The 20,000-nt window shown below is 43.9% G+C and overlaps 1 protein-coding gene across 1 annotated transcript in view; it reads left to right on the forward strand.

The window, feature by feature from the left end:
• Positions 1-20,000, forward strand: part of LOC118942824 (voltage-dependent L-type calcium channel subunit alpha-1C-like) — a 146,534-nt gene that overhangs the window by 114,470 nt on the left and 12,064 nt on the right. Inside the window, exon 2 of the mRNA XM_036956555.1 lies at positions 12,797-13,220. Coding sequence (XP_036812450.1) covers positions 12,797-13,220 — 424 coding nt within the window. The remainder of the gene's footprint in view (positions 1-12,796; positions 13,221-20,000) is intronic.

Genomic DNA, 20,000 nt, shown 5'->3' on the forward strand with positions numbered 1-20,000 from the left:
TATCTCTCCTCTTCCTTCCTGCTGCCCACATCTCTCTCTTTCTCTTACTGTTATATCTCTCCTCTTCCTCCCTGCTGCCCACATCTCTCTTTCTCTTACTGTTATATCTCTCCTCTTCCTCCCTACTGCCCACATCTCTCTCTTTCTCTTACTGTTATATCTCTCCTCTTCCTCCATGCAGCCCACATCTCTCTCTTTCTCTTACTGTTATATCTCTCCTCTTCCTCTCTACTGCCCACATCTCTCTCTTTCTCTTACTGTTAAATCTCTCCTCTTCCTCCCTGTGGCTCATATCAATTCATTTTAAAGGGTTTTATTAGCATGGGAAACATATGTTTACATTGTGAAAGCCACTGAAATAGATTTTTAAAAAGCAAAGTAAAATGTTTCTCTCTTTCTCTTACTATCATCTCTGATGTCTCTCCTCTGTCTCTCTGGACCTGCCTCTCCTCTGTCTCTCTGGACCTGTCTCTCTGGACCTGCCTCTCCTCTGTCTCTCTGGACCTGTCTCTCTGGACCTGTCTCTCTGGACTGTCTCTCTGGACCTGTCTCTCCTCTGTCTCTCTGGACCTGCCTCTCCTCTGTCTCTCTGGACCTGCCTCTCCTCTGTCTCTCTGGACCTGTCTCTCCTCTGTCTCTCTGGACCTGTCTCTCTGGACCTGTCTCTACACTCTTATAAAAAAATGTGCTATATAGTGTGGACCTGGTCCTAGATCAGTTCCTATACTCTGAGATGCTTTGTCCACTCTGACCCTCTCACTGTAAAGGATTCCCATCAGGCCTAGTGAGTTAGGAGCCTGTTTTCATCGGGGTCTGCTGTGTGCTGTTTCCCCTACAGGCTAGACAACAGGACATATTGCTACCACAGCACAGCACAGCATCCGCTCAGTAGCCGTTACAAACCTGGCACAGCAGCTCCACGTCTCTGTTTGTGTTGGTTCCCATGCAGTGAGACATTGATTGGCTTGTCATAATAAAACCATGTGACTAATCTCTCATTTATGATGGGGATCAATGGAGAGGCTGCCCAGGGACTAGTCTCAATCCATGATACATGATGCAGCCCAGGGACCAGTCTCAATCCATGATACATGATGCAGCCCAGGGACCAGTCTCAATCCATGATACATGATTCAGCCCAGGGACCAGTCTCAATCCATGATACATGATGCAGCCCAGGGACCAGTCTCAATCCATGATACATGATGCAGCCCAGGGACCAGTCTCAATCCATGATACATGATTCAGCCCAGGGACCAGTCTCAATCCATGATACATGATGCAGCCCAGGGACCAGTCTCAATCCATGATACATGATTCAGCCCAGGGACCAGCCTCAATCCATGATGCAGCCCAGGGACCAGCCTCAATCCATGATACATGATGCTGCCCAGGGACCAGCCTCAATCCATGATGCAGCCCAGGGACCAGTCTCAATCCATGATACATGATGCTGCCCAGGGACCAGCCTCAATCCATGATGCAGCCCAGGGACCAGTCTCAATCCATGATACATGATTCAGCCCAGGGACCAGTCTCAATCCATGATACATGATGCAGCCCAGGGACCAGTCTCAATCCATGATACATGATTCAGCCCAGGGACCAGCCTCAATCCATGATGCAGCCCAGGGACCAGCCTCAATCCATGATGCAGCCCAGGGACCAGTCTCAATCCATGATACATGATTCAGCCCAGGGACCAGTCTCAATCCATGATACATGATGCAGCCCAGGGACCAGTCTCAATCCATGATACATGATTCAGCCCAGGGACCAGCCTCAATCCATGATGCAGCCCAGGGACCAGCCTCAATCCATGATACATGATGCTGCCCAGGGACCAGCCTCAATCCATGATGCAGCCCAGGGACCAGTCTCAATCCATGATACATGATGCTGCCCAGGGACCAGCCTCAATCCATGATACACGATTCAGCCCAGGGACCAGCCTCAATCCATGATCCAACTGCCTTATGGATCATCAGGTCAGATGTTTTAGTTCTGACAACAGGTACACGGAACAGTGGACGCGTTTTTTAAATGTTAAATGTTACCTTTATTTAACTAGACAAGTCAGACAGAACGGTTAGACAGAATAACATACTGCGGAATCTAGAAATACATGATTTCCATGATTTAAGGGAAAGGGAGAGACCAACAGTAGTCAGTTGTTCAACTGAATGCATTCAACTGAAATGTGTTAACTGCCTTGTTAACTGAACAGTGGGTTAACTGCCTTGTTAACTGAACAGTGGGTTAACTGCCTTGTTAACTGAACAGTGGGTTAACTGCCTTGTTAACTGAACAGTGGGTTAACTGCCTTGTCAACTGAACAGTGGGTTAACTGCCTTGTTAACTGAACAGTGGGTTAACTGCCTTGTTAACTGAACAGTGGGTTAACTGCCTTGTTAACTGAACAGTGGGTTAACTGCCTTGTTAACTGAACAGTGGGTTAACTGCCTTGTTAACTGAACAGTGGGTTAACTGCCTTGTCAACTGAACAGTGGGTTAACTGCCTTGTCAACTGAACAGTGGGTTAACTGCCTTGTTAACTGAACAGTGGGTTAACTGCCTTGTTAACTGAACAGTGGGTTAACTGCCTTGTCAACTGAACAGTGGGTTAACTGCCTTGTTAACTGAACAGTGGGTTAACTGCCTTGTTAACTGAACAGTGGGTTAACTGCCTTGTCAACTGAACAGTGGGTTAACTGCCTTGTTAACTGAACAGTGGGTTAACTGCCTTGTCAACTGAACAGTGGGTTAACTGCCTTGTTAACTGAACAGTGGGTTAACTGCCTTGTCAACTGAACAGTGGGTTAACTGCCTTGTCAACTGAACAGTGGGTTAACTGCCTTGTTAACTGAACAGTGGGTTAACTGCCTTGTTAACTGAACAGTGGGTTAACTGCCTTGTTAACTGAACAGTGGGTTAACTGCCTTGTTGACTGAACAGTGGGTTAACTGCCTTGATAACTGAACAGTGGGTTAACTGCCTTGTCAACTGAACAGTGGGTTAACTGCCTTGTCAACTGAACAGTGGGTTAACTGCCTTGTCAACTGAACAGTGGGTTAACTGCCTTGTCAACTGAACAGTGGGTTAACTGCCTTGTCAACTGAACAGTGGGTTAACTGCCTTGTTAACTGAACAGTGGGTTAACTGCCTTGTTAACTGAACAGTGGGTTAACTGCCTTGTCAACTGAACAGTGGGTTAACTGCCTTGTCAACTGAACAGTGGGTTAACTGCCTTGTCAACTGAACAGTGGGTTAACTGCCTTGTCAACTGAACAGTGGGTTAACTGCCTTGTCAACTGAACAGTGGGTTAACTGCCTTGTCAACTGAACAGTGGGTTAACTGCCTTGTCAACTGAACAGTGGGTTAACTGCCTTGTTAACTGAACAGTGGGTTAACTGCCTTGTCAACTGAACAGTGGGTTAACTGCCTTGTCAACTGAACAGTGGGTTAACTGCCTTGTCAACTGAACAGTGGGTTAACTGCCTTGTCAACTGAACAGTGGGTTAACTGCCTTGTTAACTGAACAGTGGGTTAACTGCCTTGTTAACTGAACAGTGGGTTAAGTGCCTTGTTCAGCGGCAGACCGACAGTTTTTTACCTTGACAGCTCGGGGATTCGATCCGGCAACCTTTCGGTTACTGGCCCAACGCTCTAACCACTTTATATTCCCAAAGCATGTTTAGGTATTTTTATTCTTCCTCATTACAAGACTAGGTCAGCCTCCCAAAGGGCTCTCTAATCCCTATATAGTGCACTATTTTGGACCAGAAGTAGTGGACTACATAGGAAACAGGGTGTCATTTGGGAGGCAGTTTAGGGTACTGGAGATGAGCCAGTATGTACTGTATATTATCAAATGGATAAATCAATAGGATAAAACACATCTGCTATACAGCTGACTTCCTGTTGGGGTTTGGGGAAATCATATATACATTCTATGAATTATACTTCAATTATATGAATTATACATACATTACATATAAATTAAATGAATTATACATACATTATATATAAATTATATGAATTATACATATATTATATGAATTATACATAAAGTATATATAAATTATATAAATTATATAAATTACACATCCATGATATATAATATGAATTATACATCCATTATATATAAATTATATATAGCATATGGATGTGTGTCTGAGTGTGTTAGCCCAGTTAGCATATGGATGTGTGTCTGAGTGTGTTAACCCAGTTAGCATATGGATGTGTGTCTGAGTGTGTTAGCCCAGTTAGCATATGGATGTGTGTCTGAGTGTGTTAGCCCAGATAGCATATGGATGGATGTGTGTCTGAGTGTGTTAGCCCAGTTAGCATATGGATGTGTGTTAGCCCAGTTAGCATATGGATGGATGTGTGTTTCTGTGTATGGAACAGGGCTAGCGGAGGAAGAGGAGGAGAGTGAGTGGCTGCTGCCAACATACTGACTCAACTCCAGCCACTTTAATAATGGAAAAATTGATGTAAAAAATGTATCACTAGCCACTTTAAACAATGCCACTTAATATAATGTTTACAAACCCTACATTACTCATCTCATATGTATATGTATATACTGTACTCTATACCATCTACTGCATCTTTATGTAATACATGTATCACTAGCCACTTTAAACAATGCCACTTTTATATGTTTACATACCCTACATTACTCATCTCATATGTATATACTGTACTCGATACCATCTACTGCATCTTGCCTATGCCATTCTGTACCATCACTCATTCATATATCTTTATGTACATATTCTTCATCGCTTTACACTTGTGTGTATAAGAGAGCGAGAAAGAGAGAGAGAGACAGAGAGAGAGACATAAAGAGAGAGAGACAGAGAGAGAGAGGGGTGTGTAAAGTGAGATGGAGTGAGAAGGGAAGAGTTGACTGAGTGGAGAATTGACTGAGTGGTAGCTGACTGAGTGGCAGCTCATATGGGTGGGGGAGAGAGGAGAAGGAGGGATGAGGAGGGAGGTTATGAAATGAGGTCAGTGAGAGGGAGGAGAGGAGGGAGAGAGAGAGGGAGTCTCCACAGGGATTGGTCAGTGTCAGTTCAAGGAGCGAGTGAGTTACTGCCCTTGTCTACTGCCCTTGTGAGTGTGTATGTGTGTGTGTGTGTGTGTGTGTGTGTGTGTGTGTGTGTGTGTGTGTGTGTGTGTGTGTGTGTATGTGCACGCTGCAAATACGTCTGTGTGTAGTCTCTGTGTGTGTGTGTGTGTGTCAGTTACACATACAGGTCAGTACATAAACACAACAAGTAGGTGGGAAAGGCGTTGTGCCGTGAGGTGTTGCTCCTCTCACCAGATTTTCTGTTCAATTCAATTAATCAATTACTCATTCAATTCACTAATCAATTCATCAATTACTCATTCAATTCACTAATCAATTTATCATAAAAAACATAAAAACACAAAATAATGCATGCAGAGCAGAATTAGGCCGATACCCACTAATTTTCAAAATCCAGAAAAGAGCTGTTAAATTCTACAACCACCTAAAAGGAAGCGATTCCCAAACCTTCCATAACAAAGCCATCACCTACAGAGAGATGAACCTGGAGAAGAGTCCCATAAGCAAGCTGGTCCTGGGGCTCTGTTCACAAACACAAACACATCCTACAGAGCCCCAGGACAACAGCACAATTAGACCCAACCAAATCATGAGAAAACAAAAAGATAATTACTTAACACATTGGAAAGAATTAACAAAAAAACAGAGCAAACTAGAATGCTATTTGACCCTAAACAGAGAGTACACAGTTGCAGAATACCTGACCACTGTGACTGACCCAAACTTAAGGAAACCTTTGACTATGTACAGACTCATGTGAGCATAGCCTTGCTATTGAGAAAGGCCGCCGTAGGCAGACATGGCTCTCAAGAGAAGACAGGCTATGTGCTCACTGCCCACAAAATGAGGTGGAAACTGAGCTGCATTTCCCAACCTCCTGCCAAATGTATGATTTGTGACCTGTTGCCACAAGAAAAGGGCAACCAGTGAAGAACAAACACCATTGTAAATACAACCCATATTTATGTTCATTTATTTTCCCTTTTGTACTTTAACCATTTGTACATTGTTAAAACACTGTATATACACATAGTGCCTTTGTAATGTCTTCATTTTTTTGTAACTTCTGTGAGTGTAATGTTTACTGTTCATTTCGAGAATCTGTGGAAAGAACTGAAAACTGCTGTTCACAAATGCTCTCCATCCAACCTCACTGAGCTCGAGCTGTTTTGCAAGGAGGAATGGGAAAAAAATTCAGTCTCTCGATGTGCAAAACTGATAGAGACATACCCCAAGCGCCTTACAGCTGTAATCGCAGCAAAAGGTGGCGCTACAAAGTATTAACTTAAGGGGGCTGAATCATTTTGCACGCCCACTTTTTCAGTTTTTGATTTGTTAAAAAAGTTTGAAATATCCAATAAATGTCGTTCCACTTCATGATTGTGTCCCACTTGTTGTTGATTCTTCACAAAAAAATACAGTTTTATATCTTTATGTTTGAAGCCTGAAATGTGGCAAAAGGTCGCAAAGTTCAAGGGGGCCGAATACTTTCGCAAGGCACTGTAATTTGGAGGTTTTGTAGACCGGAACAGACATTTTGCACAGCTAATTATCACTAGGCGGTGTTCAGAATGGATTTTATGTCCCAAATGGCAGCCTATTTAGTATACAGTCCACTGCTTTTGACCAGGGCCCATAGAGCTGTGTAAAGGGATCTGGGTGCCATTTAGGACCAAGCCCAAGTCATGTATCATTACAAGAAACAGATTCATTTTGACTGTTTGTCTTTAGGCGCTGTAAGGAACACTTAACTGCAGTTAAATATAGAACTGCCTTTGGATGACAACTGAGCCACTCACCATCACCATCAGACTTTAAACCATCTCAATCTCATCTTCATCAGTAAAGTAATGAGTGGATGAATGATTGATCCGATTCCTAGTTGATTTCTGCAAGGATTCACTCACTGCTGGAATTACTGATGTCTCCTCCTCCTCAGTCCTTCATCCCTTTATCCTCATCCCTCCATCCCTCTATCCTCATCCCTCCATCCTCTCCTCATCCCTCTATCTTCTCCTCCTTATCCCTCTATCCTCTCCTCCTCATCCCTCTATCCTCTCTTCCTCATCCCTCCATCCCTCTATCCTCTCCTCCTCATCCCCCATCCCTCTATCATCTCCTCCTCATCCCTCCATCCTCTCCTCCTCCTCAGCCCTTCATCCCTTTATCCTCATCCCTCTATCCTCTCCTCCTCAACCCTCTATCCTCTCCTCCTCATCCCTCTATCCTCTCCTCCTCATCCCTCTATCCTCTCCTCCTCATCCCTAAATCCTCTCCTCCTCATCCCTCCATCCTCTCCTCCTCATCCCTCTATCCTCTCCTCCTCATCCCTCTATCCTCTCATCCTCATCCCTCTATCCTTTCCTCCTCATCCCTCTATCCTCTCCTCCTCATCCCTCTATCCTCTCCTCCTCATCCCTATATCCTCTCCTCCTCATCCCTCTATCCTTTCCTCCTCATCCCTTTATCCTCTCCTCCTCGTCCCTCCATCCCTCTATCCTCTCCTCCTCATCCCTATATCCTCTCCTCCTCGTCCCCTTTATCCTCTCCTCCTCATCCCTCCGTCCCTCTATCCTCTCCTCCTCGTCCCTCCATCCCTCTATCCTTTTCTCAATCCCTCTATCCTCTCCTCCTCATCCCTCCATCCCTCTATCCTTTTCTCAATCCCTCTATCCTCTCCTCCTCGTCCCTCCATCCCTCTATCCTTTCCTCAATCCCTCAATCCCTCTATCCTCTCCTCCTCGTCCCTCCATCCCTCTATCCTTTCCTCAATCCCTCTATCCTCTCCTCCTCATCCCTCCATCCCTCTATCCTTTTCTCAATCCCTCTATCCTCTCCTCCTCGTCCCTCCATCCCTCTATCCTCTCCTCCTCATCCCTCCATCCCTCTATCCTCTCCTCTCCTCCATCACAAAATGAGTGATATTTTTCACCTTTCTGGTTCCTGAGGATAATGAAGTGATATTAATTGAATATAGTGACAGATCGGCTGTGAGTTTTAACCTTTAAAGAAACCACAGTCTGAGTCTCTCCACACACACACACACACACACACACACACACACACACATACACACACACACACACTCTGGCTCGCTGCTCAGATGAATCCATCTGCTGTCTTATTCAATGGTTTGAATGTTATTAGAGAGAATGACTTCAGCGGTGATTAAGAGCCTGTGTGTGTGTGTGTGTGTGTGTGTGTGTGTGTGTGTCTGTGTGTGTGTGTCTGTGTCTGTGTCTGTGTCTGTGTCTGTGTCTGTGTGTGTGTGTGTGTGTGTGTGTGTGTGTGTGTGTGTGTGTGTGTGTGTGTGTGTGTGTGTGTGTGTGTGTGTGTGTGTGTGTTTATTACTACAGACACTAACCAGGTTTCCATCCAACCTTTTTCTGTGGGTAAAGTACATGTTGGATAAAAACCATCAGTACAGGCCTGATGAAAACAGCACATTTATCTGTCAACTTTACAAAAGTCAAAACAAGACAAAATACGCTACACAAAGTGGGATGTTTCTGTGACAGTAATATTAATTATGTAAGAAAACGAAGCAGAAACACCTTTCTGGGTAAATATTGACATAATACCCGTATTGAAGTAAACCCTGGAGTAACGTGATGACATGCTGTTTGGTCGTCCCACTACGACTCAGATGAAATAAGTGATGACATGGTGTTTGGTCGTCCCACTACGACTCAGATTAAATAAGTGATGACATGGTGTTTGGTCGTCCCACTACGACTCAGATTAAATAAGTGATGACATGCTGTTTGGTCGTCCCACTACGACTCAGATGAAATAAGTGATGACATGGTGTTTGGTCGTCCCACTACGACTCAGATGAAATAAGTGATGACATGCTGTTTGGTCGTCCCACTACGACTCAGATGAAATAAGTGATGACATGCTGTTTGGTCGTCCCACTACGACTCAGATTAAATAAGTGATGACATGGTGTTTGGTCGCCCCACTACGACTCAGATTAAATAAGTGATGACATGGTGTTTGGTCGTCCCACTACGACTCAGATTAAATAAGTGATGACATGGTGTTTGGTCGTCCCACTACGACTCAGATTAAATAAGTGATGACATGCTGTTTGGTCGTCCCACTACGACTCAGATGAAATAAGTGATGACATGGTGTTTGGTCGTCCCACTACGACTCAGATGAAATAAGTGATGACATGCTGTTTGGTCGTCCCACTACGACTCAGATGAAATAAGTGATGACATGCTGTTTGGTCGTCCCACTACGACTCAGATTAAATAAGTGATGACATGGTGTTTGGTCGTCCCACTACGACTCAGATGAAATAAGTGATGACATGGTGTTTGGTCGTCCCACTACGACTCAGATGAAATAAGTGATGACATGCTGTTTGGTCGTCCCACTACGACTCAGATGAAATAAGTGATGACATGGTGTTTGGTCGTCCCACTACGACTCAGATGAAATAAGTGATGACATGGTGTTTGGTCGTCCCACTACGACTCAGATTAAATAAGTGATGACATGGTGTTTGGTCGTCCCACTACGACTCAGATTAAATAAGTGATGACATGGTGTTTGGTCGTCCCACTACGACTCAGATTAAATAAGTGATGACATGGTGTTTGGTCGTCCCACTACGACTCAGATTAAATAAGTGATGACATGGTGTTTGGTCGTCCCACTACGACTCAGATTAAATACGTGATGACATGGTGTTTGGTCGTCCCACTACGACTCAGATGAAATAAGTGATGACATGGTGTTTGGTCGTCCCACTACGACTCAGATGAAATAAGTGATGACATGCTGTTTGGTCGTCCCACTAGGACTCAGATGAAATAAGTGATGACATGGTGTTTGGTCGTCCCACTACGACTCAGATTAAATAAGTGATGACATGCTGTTTGGTCGTCCCACTACGACTCAGATGAAATAAGTGATGACATGCTGTTTGGTCGTCCCACTACGACTCAGATTAAATAAGTGATGACATGGTGTTTGGTCGTCCCACTACGACTCAGATTAAATAAGTGATGACATGGTGTTTGGTCGTCCCACTACGACTCAGATTAAATAAGTGATGACATGGTGTTTGGTCGTCCCACTACGACTCAGATTAAATAAGTGATGACATGGTGTTTGGTCGTCCCACTACGACTCAGATTAAATAAGTGATGACATGGTGTTTGGTCGTCCCACTACGACTCAGATTAAATAAGTGATGACATGGTGTTTGGTCGTCCCACTACGACTCAGATTAAATAAGTGATGACATGGTGTTTGGTCGTCCCACTACGACTCAGATTAAATAAGTGATGACATGGTGTTTGGTCGTCCCACTACGACTCAGATTAAATAAGTGATGACATGGTGTTTGGTCGTCCCACTACGACTCAGATTAAATAAGTGATGACATGGTGTTTGGTCGTCCCACTACGACTCAGATTAAATACGTGATGACATGGTGTTTGGTCGTCCCACTACGACTCAGATTAAATAAGTGATGACATGGTGTTTGGTCGTCCCACTACGACTCAGGAAACCATGCAGTTTATTAGGCTACAGATGAAATAAGTGATGATGAACTTCACAGGGAGGTCAAAGTGCAGTGATGAACTTGATGCTCCTTTCCAATAAATATAGAGGCTCATTCTGGTGACATGATGATCGATGCTTGACAAATAAAAATAATCTCTTTTGTCCATAATAATCTCATCATGTAGGATATACCCTGGACTCCCCAATGGCGTGGTGGTCTAAGGCACTGCATCTCAGTGCAAGAGGCGTCACTACAGTCCCTGGTTTGAATCCAGGCCAGAATCACATCCGGCCCTGCCCAGTTACATAAAGGTTAAATATAATAAACCCGCACTAAATGTTAGTGACAAAAGGTGAAAATGCGATGGAAACCCATTTATTCGAACCGTGTTAGTTATTTTGATGTGCGCTACGTCATCACACACAGACTTCTATCACAACGACTCAATTGGATGGAAAATGTGAGGATTCTATTTATGAGGATTCTATTTATGAGGATTCTATTTATGAGGATTCTATTTATGAGGATTCTATTTGTGAGGATTCTATTTATGAGGATTCTATTTGTGAGGATTCTATTTGTGAGGATTCTATTTATGAGGATTCTATTTATGAGGATTCTATTTATGAGGATTCTATTTGTGAGGATTCTATTTATGAGGATTCTATTTATGAGGATTCTATTTGTGAGGATTCTATTTATGAGGATTCTATTTATGAGGATTCTATTTATGAGGATTCTATTTGTGAGGATTCTATTTATGAGGATTCTATTTATGAGGATTCTATTTGTGAGGATTCTATTTATGAGGATTCTATTTATGAGGATTCTATTTGTGAGGATTCTATTTGTGAGGATTCTATTTGTGAGGATTCTATTTATGAGGATTCTATTTATGAGGATTCTATTTATGAAGATTCTAGAATATTGACGTGAAAATTCTGTCGACAACTGGATGGTAAATCTTGCTGTTGTTTTTCAGTTATCTCCACCACTACGGCTCTGCTTTATCCCTCTTTTAACTCGGTCCCCAGATCAGCGTTAGGCTGGGTTTAGACATGGAGTACTGTGCAGAGAGATTAGGCATGGAGGGTCTTAGAACAGTGTCAATACATGATGAGTAGAGATGTCTTACAGTATTATTGGAGTATGACATGTACAGTACTTTGTTTCTGGTTGTAATCTAGCTGACACATGGAGAACTTGGGGTAAATCTCTCTGTATCTGTCACACACACTCACTCTCTCTCTCTCTCTCTCTCACTCTCCTTTTTTGTCTTTTCTACCTCTCCTCTCCTCCTCTTCCCTCTCTCTCTCCTACTCTCTCTCTTCTTCCCTCTCTCTCTCTCTTCTTCCCTTTCTCTCTCTCTTCTTCCCTCTCTCTCTCTCTCTCTCTCTCTCTCTCTCTCTCTCCTACTCTCGCTCCATCTCTCCTCCTCTCTGTCTCTTCTTCCCTCTCTCTCTCTCTCTCTCTCTCTCTCTCTCTCTCTCCTACTCTCGCTCCATCTCTCCTCCTCTCTGTCTCTTCTTCCCTCTCTCTCTCTCTCTCTTCTTCCCTCTCTCTCTCTCTCTCTCTCTCTCTCACTCTCCTTTTTTGTCTTTTCTACCTCTCCTCTCCTCTCCTCCTCTTCCCTCTCTCTCTCTCTCTTCTTCCTTCTCTCTCTTCTTCCCTCTCTCTCTCTCTCTCTTCTTCCCTTTCTCTCTCTCTCTTCTTCCCTCTCTCTTCTCCTCTCTCTCTCTCTTCTTCCCTCTCTCTCTTCTTCCCTCTCTCTCCATCTCTCCTCTTCTCTGTCTCTTCTACCCTTTCTCTTCCCCCCCTCTCTCTCTCTCTCTCTCTCTCTCTCTCTCTCCAGTCCAACCCCTTTCAGATCAAGGCTGCTCTTCTGCACTGAATGTCTCTCTGTCTGCCTGACTGTTAAAATAAAAGCAATACTGTAGGATAGTTGTGTTGTTTCATTTAGTCAGGATTAAATTGGCAACGGAGTCGGACTGGTCTGACTTCCACAATCTGAATGGCAATAAGCAACCTGTCCCTAAACTAACTCCACTAAATAGATCAAGATTATGTAGATGTACCAAACAACATGTTCCCAATGGCCCCGTTCCGCCACTGGTACCCCACATCTCAAGTCACCCTGCTCACCCCTCTCCCCCTTCTCTCCTCCTTCCAGGCTCCGACTACTCCCCCCCACCGCTGCCGGTGGTGGCGCCCAGTCTGAACGATACCAGCGTTGCAGATGGAGGAGGCGGCGTGGGTGGCGTCACAGCCCTGGGTGGAAGTGGAGGTGGGCGCGGGCCCCTGGAGGCCGTGGTCGGAGGGGCGGTGGTGGGGCTAGCGGCAGAGCACATCCCCAGCGGCCCCGGGGCGGCCCTCACCTGGCAGGCGGCCATCGAGGCGGCGCGGCAGGCCAAGCAGATGGGGAACGCGGGCGCACCCATCTGCACAGCCAGCTCCACACAGAGGAAGAGGCAGCACTACACCAACAAGCCCAAGAAACCCATCAACACAGCCCCAACCAGACCTCCCAGAGCCCTGCTCTGCCTCACCCTCAAGAACCCCATCCGCAGAGCATGCATCAGCATCGTGGAGTGGAAGTATCCTTTATTATATATAGTGGTGTCAACTGGTTTATTATATATAGTGATGGTGTGAACTGGTTTATTATATATAGTGATGGTGTCAACTGGTTTATTATATATAGTGATGGTGTGAACTGGTTTATTATATATAGTGATGGTGTGAGCTGGTTTATTATATATAGTGATGGTGTGAACTGGTTTATTATATATAGTGATGGTGTGAACTGGTTTATTATATATAGTGATGGTGTGAACTGGTTTATTATATATAGTGATGGTGTGAACTGGTTTATTATATATAGTGGTGTGAACTGGTTTATTATATATAGTGGTGTGAACTGGTTTATTATATATAGTGATGGTGTGAACTGGTTTATTATATATAGTGATGGTGTGAACTGGTTTATTATATATAGTGATGGTGTGAACTGGTGTATTATATATAGTGATGGTGTGAACTGGTTTATTATATATAGTGATGGTGTGAACTGGTTTATTATATATAGTGATGGTGTGAACTGGTTTATTATATATAGTGATGGTGTGAACTGGTTTATTATATATAGTGATGGTGTGAACTGGTTTATTATATATAGTGATGGTGTGAACTGGTTTATTATATATAGTGATGGTGTGAACTGGTTTATTATATATAGTGATGGTGTGAACTGGTTTATTATATATAGTGATGGTGTGAACTGGTTTATTATATATAGTGATGGTGTGAACTGGTTTATTATATATAGTGATGGTGTGAACTGGTTTATTATATATAGTGATGGTGTGAACTGGTTTATTATATATAGTGATGGTGTGAACTGGTTTATTATATATAGTGATGGTGTGAACTGGTTTATTATATATAGTGATGGTGTGAACTGGTTTATTATATATAGTGGTGGTGTGAACTGGTTTATTATATATAGTGATGGTGTGAACTGGTTTATTATATATAGTGATGGTGTGAACTGGTTTATTATATATAGTGGTGGTGTGAACTGGTTTATTATATATAGTGATGGTGTGAACTGGTTTATTATATATAGTGGTGGTGTCAACTGGTTTATTATATATAGTGGTGGTGTGAACTGGTTTATTATATATAGTGATGGTGTGAACTGGTTTATTATATATAGTGATGGTGTGAACTGGTTTATTATATATAGTGATGGTGTGAACTGGTTTATTATATATAGTGATGGTGTGAACTGGTTTATTATATATAGTGATGGTGTGAACTGGTTTATTATATATAGTGATGGTGTGAACTGGTTTATTATATATAGTGATGGTGTGAACTGGTTTATTATATATAGTGATGGTGTGAACTGGTTTATTATATATAGTGATGGTGTGAACTGGTTTATTATATATAGTGATGGTGTGAACTGGTTTATTATATATAGTGATGGTGTGAACTGGTTTATTATATATAGTGATGGTGTGAACTGGTTTATTATATATAGTGATGGTGTGAACTGGTTTATTATATATAGTGATGGTGTGAACTGGTTTATTATATATAGTGATGGTGTGAACTGGTTTATTATATATAGTGGTGGTGTGAACTGGTTTATTATATATAGTGATGGTGTGAACTGGTTTATTATATATAGTGATGGTGTGAACTGGTTTATTATATATAGTGATGGTGTGAACTGGTTTATTATATATAGTGATGGTGTGAACTGGTTTATTATATATAGTGATGGTGTGAACTGGTTTGATTGACTACTCTACACCACTGCTAAACCAATAGGATACATTTTTATTGTTTATAAGTAATAAATGGAATTGATATATTTTAGGAACTCAGTCGGGCCTCCACCCCTGTCAAAATGTTTAGAATTGTGAACAGTGTGAACAGCGTGAACAGGGTGAACAGGGCAAACAGCGTGAACAGCGTGAACAGGGTGAACAGCGTGAACAGCGTGAACAGGGTGAATAGCGTGAACAGCGTGAACAGTTTGGGGTTGTATGGGTTGAAGGGTGGGTGTTTGTTACTAAATTACATTATGCATCCGGACCTTTGGCAACAAGGACATGTGTGTTTCCCGGACCTTCTCAGAAAGTGATAGAACACCCTGTTACATGCTGTATTATCACAGCTTTGCATCAGAATACCTGTATACTTTACCCACACACAGAGAGTTGGCTAGTTATGGTGGAGTTGGCTAGATATGGTTGAGTTGGCTAGATATGGTTGAGTTGGCTAGATATGGTGGAGTTGGCTAGATACGGTTGAGTTGGCTAGATACGGTTGAGTTGGCTAGATACGGTGGAGTTGGCTAGTTATGGTGGAGTTGGCTAGATATGGTTGAGTTGGCTAGATATGGCTGAGTTGGCTAGATATGGTGGAGTTGGCTAGATATGGTGGAGTTGGCTAGATACGTGGAGTTGGCTAGATATGGTGGAGTTGGCTAGATACGTGGAGTTGGCTAGATACGGTTGAGTTGGCTAGTTATGGTGGAGTTGGCTAGATATGGTTGAGTTGGCTAGATATGGCTGAGTTGGCTAGATATGGTGGAGTTGGCTAGATATGGTGGAGTTGGCTAGATACGTGGAGTTGGCTAGATATGGTGGAGTTGGCTAGATTCGTGGAGTTGGCTAGATATGGTGGAGTTGGCTAGATACGTTGAGTTGGCTAGATATGGCTGAGTTGGCTAGATACGTTGAGTTGGCTAGATATGGTGGAGTTGGCTAGATATGGTTGAGTTGGCTAGATACGTTGAGTTGGCTAGATACGTTGAGTTGGCTAGATATGGTTGAGTTGGCTAGATACGTGGAGTTGGCTAGATATGGTTGAGTTGGCTAGATACGTGGAGTTGGCTAGATATGGTTGAGTTGGCTAGATACGTTGAGTTGGCTAGATACGTTAAGTTGGCTAGATACGTTGAGTTGGCTAGATATGGTGGAGTTGGCTAGATACGTTGAGTTGGCTAGATACGTTGAGTTGGCTAGATACGTGGAGTTGGCTAGATACGTTGAGTTGGCTAGATACGTTGAGTTGGCTAGATACGGTTGAGTTGGCTAGATATGGTTGAGTTGGCTAGATACGTTGAGTTGGCTAGATATGGTGGAGTTGGCTAGATACGTTGAGTTGGCTAGATACGGTTGAGTAGGCTAGATACGTGGAGTTGGCTAGATACGTTGAGTTGGCTAGAAACGGTTGAGTTGTGAATCAGGGATCACATACTAAAATGTACTGTATGCACTCTTTTTTTTGCTTTGGAGTTGCTTGGCTATATTAAATAAAATATAAAGAATCTTCTAACAGGGATGTTATGATACACTATTTAAAACCTTTTGGTCTAGACATGCCGCTAGCGCCCCACCTCGACCACATCCGGTGAGAATTCAAAATACAAAAATTGTAATATTAAACATACATGAAAATACAAGTGTCATACAGCATTTAAAAGCTTACCTTCCTGTTAATCTAGCTGCTTTGTCAGATTTCAAAAAGGCTTTACGGTGAAAGCAGACCATGCGATTATCTGAGGACAGTGCCCAACATAAAAAACATAAAAAACATCTTCCAAACCGGCAGAGGCCTCCCAAAAGTCAGAAATAGCGATAAAATATATCACTTACCTTTGAAGATCTTCCTCTGTTGGCAATCCCAAGGGTCCCAGCTACACAACAAATAGTTGCATTGTTCGATACAGTCCTTCTTTATATGCCCAAAAAAGTCTGTTTAGTTGGTGCGCCTGATTCAGGTGTCCACCTGTTCCACTCGTTCAAAATGCATACAAAGGAATCCCAAAAGTTACCAATAAACTTTATCCAAACAAGTCAAACAATGTTTCTAATCAACCCTCAGGTACCCTAATATGTAAATAAACGCTAACATTTAAGATGGAAAATAGTGTGTTCAATTCCGGATGAGTGCGTGCCCTCATCCACGCGTGCCACAAGACTACAGTCAAAATGAGAGCCAACTTGAAAAACTACAAATTCTAGCTCATTTTTCAGAAAACAAGCCTGAAACCCTTTCTAAAGACTGTTGACATCTAGTGGAAGCCATAGGAACTGCAATCTGGGAGGATTTCCTTTGATTTTCCCATAGACAAGCATTCCAATGGGTGGTCACCTCAAAAAAAAATGGAATGGATTCTCCTCTGATTTTTGCCTGCCATATCAGTTCTGTTATACTCACAGACATTATTTATGTATTTATTTCACCCCTTTTTTTGTCCTCAATTTCATGGTATCCAATTGGTAGTAGTTACAGTCTTGTCTCATCGCTGCAACTCCCTTACGGACTCGGGAGAGGCGAAGGTCAAGAGCCATGCATCCTCCAAAACACAACCCAACCAAGCCGCACTGCTTCTTGACTCAATGACCATCCAACCCAACCAAGCCGCACTGCTTCTTGACACAATGCCCATCCAACCCGGAAGCCAGCCGCACTAATGTGTCGGAGGAAACACCGTACACCTGGCGACCATGTCAGCGTACACTGCGTCCGGCCCGCCACAGGAGTCGCTAGTGCGCGATGAGACAAGGATATCCCTGCCGGCCAAACCCTCCCTAACCCGGACGACGCTGAGCCATTTGACTAACAGACATTATTTAAACAGTTTTAGAAACGTCACAGTGTTTTCTATCCAATACTACCAATTATATGCATATCCTAGCTTCTGGGCCTGAGTAACAGGTAGTTTACTGGGCACGTCAGTCATCCAAACTTCCGAATACTGCCCCCTATCCCTAAGAAGATCTAATGGCTGTTCTAGACACATCAAAACAATTGTCATTAGTGAATTCTAGAGTGTTCATGTTAACATATGATCTGTACTGTAGGTTGAGCTATTTTAATGAGAGGCATTGATTGGTTAACATTATGTGTGTGTGAGGTTCTGTGATGTTGTCTGTCAGCCAGCGGTTAAGCCAAGGGTAACTGGACAGACTCTGATCTACGTGTGTGTGTGTGTGTGTAAGTTAAGGACTGTGTGTGTTTTTGTGTATGCGCGAGCGAGCGTGCATGTGAGTATGCCTACGTTCATCCGTTCATGTGCGTGTGTGTGTGTTGGTGTGTGTGTGTGTGCGTGCGTGAGCATGCATATGTGTGTGTGTGTGTGTTTGTGTGTGTCTGTGTGTGTGTCTGTGTGTGTCTGTGTGTGTGTGTGTGTCCCTATCATCGTGCCTAGCATGCAGGTGGAGGGGAGGGAGAATGGAGGAGGGGGAGAGGTGGAATGGAGGTAGGAGGGGTAGAGGAGGAGGGGGGAGGAGAGGAGGAGGGGGGGGGGAGAAGTAGGGGAGGAGGGGGGAAGGAGGAGGGGAGGAATGGAGGTAGGAGAGGGAGAGGTGGAGGGAGAGAGGAGGGATGAGCGGGGAGAGAAGAAGGAGGAGGGGAGGGGAGGGTGGAGGATTGGGGGTGGAAGAAGAAAGGGAGGGATTGGGAGGATCTCAAGGATGAGTCACAGAGCAACCAGAATCCCAAATTAACTTTCTGCTTTTCCTTCTCTTTCCTTCTCCCTGTATCTTTCCTTCCTTCCCTTTCTCTCTTCCTGTATCTTTCCTTCCCTCCTTCCCTGTCCCTCTCCCTGTATCCTTCCTTCCTTCCTTCCTTCCTTCCTTCCTTCCTTCCTTCCTTCCTTCCTTCCTTCCTTCCTTCCTTCCTTCCCTCTTTCCCTGTTCCTCTTCCTATATCCTTCCGTCCTTCCCTGTCCCTCTCCCTGTACCCTTCCTTCCTTCCCTCTTTCCCTCTTTCCCTGTTCCTCTCCCTGTATCCTTCCTTCCTTCCTTCCTTCCTTCCTTCCTTCCTTCCTTCCTTCCTTCCTTCCTTCCTTGTTCCTCTCCCTGTAACTTTCCTTCCCTCCTTCCCTGTGCCTCTCTTTCTCATGAGACTGAGGGACAACGTGCAATATCCCCCCCCCCTTTAACTCTCCCTCTCTCTGCCTCCCTGCATCTCTCACCGTCTCTCTCCTTCTCTCTCTCTCTCTCTCTCTCTCTCTCTCTCTCTCTGTCTCTCTGTCTCGCTCCCCTCTCTCTCCCACGAGATCACAGAAGAGATGGAGAGAGAGAGAGGGAGAGGGAGAGAGAGAGAGAGAGAGAGAGAGAGAGGAAGGAAGGAGTAAGTGCGGGGGCAGGAGTAGAGACATATTTAGAAGGAGAGGAAGCATGGGAATGAAACACTAATAAAGAGGTCTGAGTAAATGCTAAATGTGTCTCTTCCTTTTGGTCTAAAAGAGTCTAAAGCAGCTAGTGGGAGGAGACTGACCAGATACTGTCCTGCTCTAAATTCTGCTCACAGGAGAGGTGAGATATGATCTATACTTGTGAAACCACTTGACACACACGCGCAGGTCAGTGGTGGTCGGTGACCTTTAAGATGAGCAGGGCCTTGTTTATCTTTCAGCATGTTGAATGACTGTCGTTCATATTCCATTCACCCAGCTCAATGCAACATTGATAGGTTTTAAGCCTCTACATGATACTCAGAGTTTCCATTGTACCCATCATGAGGTGGGTTTATAGGTGGAGGGGCTCAGGTCGAGAGAAAATGTTTGAGTAATCAAGGTGACAGACAGTGACACATTCAATACCGCCTTGCACACTCTTGCCTGCGTCTGGCTGATCCAGGGTGTAGTCGTTAGTCCAACAGTTGCCTGCGTCTGGCTGATCCAGGGTGTAATCGTTAGTCCAACAGTTGCCTGCGTCTGGCTGATCCAGGGTGTAGTCGTTAGTCCAACAGTTGCCTGCGTCTGGCTGATCTCGGGTGTAATCGTTAGTCCAACAGTTGCCTGCGTCTGGCTGATCCAGGGTGTAGTCATTAGTCCAACAGTTGCC

Source organism: Oncorhynchus mykiss, chromosome 21 (genome assembly GCF_013265735.2).
Source record: "Oncorhynchus mykiss isolate Arlee chromosome 21, USDA_OmykA_1.1, whole genome shotgun sequence".
Classification (NCBI taxonomy): domain Eukaryota; kingdom Metazoa; phylum Chordata; class Actinopteri; order Salmoniformes; family Salmonidae; genus Oncorhynchus; species Oncorhynchus mykiss.